The sequence below is a fragment of the Sinocyclocheilus grahami genome, unplaced genomic scaffold (genome assembly GCF_001515645.1).
Source record: "Sinocyclocheilus grahami isolate Dianchi unplaced genomic scaffold, SAMN03320097.WGS_v1.1 scaffold216.1, whole genome shotgun sequence".
Taxonomy (NCBI): domain Eukaryota; kingdom Metazoa; phylum Chordata; class Actinopteri; order Cypriniformes; family Cyprinidae; genus Sinocyclocheilus; species Sinocyclocheilus grahami.
Window position 1 is genome coordinate 1,641,003 of NW_015505395.1, and position 5,772 is coordinate 1,646,774.

The 5,772-nt window shown below is 31.8% G+C and overlaps 1 protein-coding gene across 7 annotated transcripts in view; it reads right to left on the minus strand.

The window, feature by feature from the left end:
• LOC107596257 (phosphatidylinositol 4-phosphate 5-kinase type-1 gamma-like) overlaps positions 1–5,772 on the minus strand; it is a 48,214-nt gene that overhangs the window by 4,630 nt on the left and 37,812 nt on the right. For all 7 annotated transcript variants that reach the window (XM_016286954.1, XM_016286950.1, XM_016286952.1 and 4 more), the window contains one exon: positions 4,687–4,990. In XM_016286954.1, the coding sequence (XP_016142440.1) occupies positions 4,687–4,990 (304 nt within the window). The remainder of the gene's footprint in view (positions 1–4,686; positions 4,991–5,772) is intronic.

Here is a 5,772-nt window from a genome sequence, read left to right on the forward strand (position 1 = left end):
TCTTATGAAGCGAAACGATCAGTCTGTGCAAGAAATTGAACATAATTTACAACATTATTACCTGTAATCCACAGCCTCAGGCAAACGGTCCAGAGTGATGTCCGGTTCATGAACGAATCATTCTTTTGAATCGGTTCTTTTCAATGAACTAGATGAACCAGTTCAGCAAATCGTCTGATTCCCGGCTTGAGCAGCACAGATCTACTCAATCAGAACTCACTTTCAGACGCCTGACAGTCACTCCGACTGGAAATGAGCCGAAATAGCGGCGTATCTGATCCTGTGATGAATTAACTGATTCAGCGCTCCAGTTCCTCCAGCAGTCACTGAACTGAGGAAACAGTTCGACTCGGACCGAAGACAGATGAGCCGCTGATATGAGCAAGCGTGAACCCAACACTTCAATGAAGGGGCCAAATGAATTAAGGTTTCTGTATTAAGGTGAGCTGATGAAGACTAGTTTATTCACTTTATATGCTAAAAACATCCACGTTTCACATCATTATTGGGTGATTGATTACGTAAACAAACTAGTACACTGAATTAGTTCATTGAAATGAACTGTCCGAAAGAATCAGTTCGCTGAAAAGAATCATATTTCCGTTTGCCTGAGGCTGTGGATTACAGGTAATAATGTTGTAAATGATGTTCAATTTCTTGCACAGACTGATCGTTTCGCTTCATAAGACCTCAATATATCATCAGGAGCCACGGCTGTTAATTATTGCCTATATACAGTGGGGCAAATAAGTATTTGATACACTGCTGATTTTTCAAGTTTTCCCACTTACAAAGAATGGAGAGATCTGTAATTTTCATCGTAGGTACACCTCAACTGTGAGAGACAGAATCAAAAAAAAAATCCAGAAAATCACATTGTATGATTTTTAAATAATTAATTTCCATTTTATTGCATGAAATAAGTATTTGATCACCTACCAACCAGCAAGAATTCTAGCTCTCACAGACCTGTTAGTTTGTCTTTAAGAAGCCCTCCTATCCTCCACTCATTACCTGTATTAATTGCACCTGTTTGAACTTGTTACCTGTATAAAAGACACCGGTCCACACACTCAATCAATCAGACTCCAACCTCTCCACTATGGGTTTGACTCTAAAAGTGACAGTAGCCATTGCCTTGCATTTTATGAATCAGCAAGGACTACAGTTTCAGCTAAAAAGCTTCTTTACTGTTCTACTGAAGAAAAAAGTCTACATCTTGGATGGCCTGAGGGAGAGTAAATTAACAGCAAATTTACATTTTTGCGTGAACTATCCCTTTAAATCTTGTTTTTATTTTGAACAATTCATCAGTGCACATTATTGTAAAGAGAAACAACATCTTTATCATAATGTAATGATTTGCTTTTCCTTTTCAGCTCTTATTTTAAAACCACCCTCATATAGAGACACTTCACAATCAATTTCTGATGGATGAAATCAGTTCTGCTCCCTGGTTTCTTACTGAATGTCCTTTTCACTCATAAATACGTCACATTAAAGTCAAACTGGTTGCAAGTACTATTTCATGTTGACTTTAAAGCTTTAAAGAAGTGTACAGAATATTACAAAAAAATAAATATGACCAGCACTGAAAACAAGAAATATGTAAATGTAAAATCAAAGAGAGAAACTAAAAAAAGGAGTGGTGATTATTATTTTAGAAATTATTTTACAGAGACTGCACTCACTAACAGAAGGTGCAATATTAAATATTGTATTATTAATTTAACATGATATATTTCATATTAAATATATACTATAATTGCAATATATTGTATAATAATATTTAATTTACTCGGCATTACAAATAACGTTCACTTTATAAATTACCATGGCTTTAATGGATAATAACCTACATATGTAAACTGTTTATATTATATTTAAAGATTAAAAATAAATTGTTATAAATCATTTTATAGAGACTGCACTAACTAAGAGCAGGCACAATATTAAATATTCTTAATTTTAAAATATTGAATATATTATAAATGATATCATACATATACAATATAAAAAAATATATTATTATTATATATATTATAATAATATTTAATTTGCTTGGCCTAACAACTATCTTTCACTATATACATTTTCATGGCTTTGATGGAGAACTTATATTATTTATATATAACGCATACATTCATATTACATACAGAGGCACTTTAGTGAGGTGATTAAAAATTACACAAAAATTGTTATAAATAATTTTATAGAAACCTCACTCATATATACATATAAATATATAATATTAACATATTATATTATTATTAATATATTATTACATATTCGCTCAGCCTAACAAGTAACTTTCAATTTGTAAATGACCATGACTTTAATGGATAACTTAAATATGTAAATGCAAAATCAAAAGCAGAGAAATACAGAGAGAGAAGCTAAAAAAGGAAAGGAAATTAGAGAGGTGATTATCCCCGACAGAGAGGAAACCACAGCATGAGATTAACAGAGAATGAGTGTGTCACACACACACACACACACACACACACACACACACACACACACACACACACACACACACACACACACACACTCACACACACACCACACACACACACACACACACACTCACACACACACACATTCACACACTCACACTCACACACACATACACACACTCACACACTCACACTCACACACACATACACACATACACACACACACATTCACACACTCACACTCACACACACTCACATAGACACACACACACACACTCACTCACACACACACACACACACACACACACACACACACACACTCACACTCACACACACCACTCACATAGACACACACACTCACACACACACTCACATAGACACACACACTCACACACACACTCACATAGACACACACATCAGGACGGACACTTTCTGTGTCTCAGGCTAAAATCCTCACGGCACCAAAAAATTTGTGTCCAAACCAGCCTGACGAGACATAAAACCAGGTCACACTGAGCAGCACTTTCACGTTCTGTGTCAGACACAAACTGATCATCACAGGAAGCGTGTCAGGTCATGCGGTTCAGACACAGTCTGTGATAACTTCAGGAATATCAGTTTAGAAGAGCTTCACCTGAGAGCTTTAAAGCCTTGATGATGAAGGAGAGAGACTGTGCCACTCAGAGAGAGACATAAAGATATACATGCACACACACACACACACACACACACGTGTTACCTTCATAACTCAACTAAATCATCCAGACCGGCGCTCTGTGGAAAATGTAACTCATTAGCCCCACACCACACAAAGTCACCAAAATTAGGTGATTTGTGGCATGTTGTTCTAGTGAAATGAAAATGTGTTTACTTATTTATATGTGAGTGCTGCATGCATATGTGTGTTTAAAATATGCTGTATGGACAGTAAATACAGGGTTTCCACACCTTCTGTGCAATGCATTTCCATGACACTTCCTAGACATTCAGTTGTGATTGTTGGATGAAATAATAATATTAAAAAAATTATACAATTTTAATAATTATTTTATAGAGACTGCACTTACTAAGAGCAGATTCTGTAATATTAAATATTATATTATTATGATATTATATATTTGATGAACATAACTACTAACTTTCACAATATAAATTTCCATGGTTTTAAGATTTTATTTGTTGTTATTGTTAACTATTAAAAATATTTTTTGTTAACTGAAATGAAGCTGAAATAAATATATAAGTAAAATATCAGTAAAAAAAAATTATAAGTTAAAAACTTAAATTAAATTAAAAATGTTGCCTAATTTTGTTTTAAGTTTTTAAAAAATGAAAAAATAAAAATTTAAAAACCTAAAATTTTCTTTAGTTTCTTTTTTAACTTGTTGCCCAATTTTCATTTTATAGAGACTGCACTCATTAAGAGCAGGTTCTATAATATAAAATATTATATTAATTAAATATATTATTATATATTCTGAGCATAACTGGTTATTTTTACTATATATATTTCCATTGCTTTAAGATTTTATCCATTTTATTCAGCTGTGTTGTTATTGCTAGCTAAAACTAAAACTATTAAAAACTTTTCATTAACTGAAATAAAGCTGAAATAAAATGTAATAGAAATAGAAAAACCTAAACGAAAAGAAAGAAGTACAAAAAAGACTCAATTTAAAACTCAAATAAATAAGTTAAATCTAAATAGAAAGATAAAATATGACATATATACATATACATACATACACATTTATACACACTTTATATATATATATATATATATATATATATATATATATATATATATATATATATATATATATATATATATATATATATATATATATATATATATATATATATATATATATATATATATATATATAAATATATTTATATATTATAATAATAAATATAAAATATATTTTTTTAAATGAAGTAATAATAAAATTTAGAAATAATACCAAAATAACACTGTTATTCACTTTTCAAGCACAATTTTTAAATTCCATATTTATTTTTGTGATTGTGGGAACCCTGTATGTAACACTTCATAAATTCAGCATGAAATTAATATGACAGCATTATGCATCCGCCCCCAAAACAGTACCTGAACACATCACAGCTGATAATCCATGAATAATGGCTGAACAGCACTTTGGAAAGAGCAAATCCAGAAGACGAGTTTGTCTGTGTCAGTTTAACGTCCTACGATCGCACTCATACTTACAAAATAGATGTCAGTGGTTGATGCGACCTCTTCCTCCAGAGACTCCCGGCTCTGGGACTCTGAGAGTCTGTTCACGTCGGGACGCTGCATTTTCGGGCTAGAACCGAACGGCTCTGCTGCTTCAGGGGCCGGCGCTGTTTCGAGGGTCCCGGTTTCTGTCAGAGGAGCTGTTTCCACGGGAACTGTTGTCTGGGTGTCACCAGGAAGTGTTGCCTGGGAGACGGTTTCCTGGGTAACGGGTGCTGAAGCGGCTGTTTCTGGGACAAGGTCATCAGTGTCTGGAGGAGGAACATCCATCACCGCGCTTAAAAAAAGAGAAGAGGGCAAATACATAAAAAATTATTAAGACTCAAATCTTTTTATAATAGGGATGAAATGTAAAATAATCATTAGCTAATAATGAAAACATTTTTTTTTATAATAATAATAATAATTATATATAAAATAAATGTAATAACAGGGATAAATATAAAATGATTATTAGTGATTGATTAATTAAATAAATGAATAAAAATTGTCGCTCCGCGTTATATACTTATAATCTGTTAATTAAAAAATATATATATAATTTTTGTTATTTAAAATTTGTTGGCTAATTTTCGTTTTAGTCTCTATAAAATAAATTATTTTATAGAGACTGCACTCACTAAGAGCAGGTTCTATAATATTTAATATTATACTATTATGATATTATATATTCTGAGCATAACTAGTAATTTTCACTATATATATTTCCATCACATTAATATTTTATTCACTTGTCTTATCTGTCTTATTATTGCTAACTAAAACTATTAAAATTGTCTTTGTTACCTGAAATAAAATGTAATAGAAATATTAGAAAATATTTCAGTATTCAATATTTAATAGTTAGAAAACTCGAAAGAAAATGAGAAATGTTGCCTTGGCAGCTAACTAAAAGTAGAAATGCTAAGATTACTAAAACTCAAATATTTAGTGCAGGCTCACACATTTGCATTTATGCATTTGGCAGACGGTTTTATTCAAAAGCAACTTACAAAGTGACTTACAGTGCATTCAAGATAAATATATATATATATACAGTGGGTACGGAAAGTATTCAGA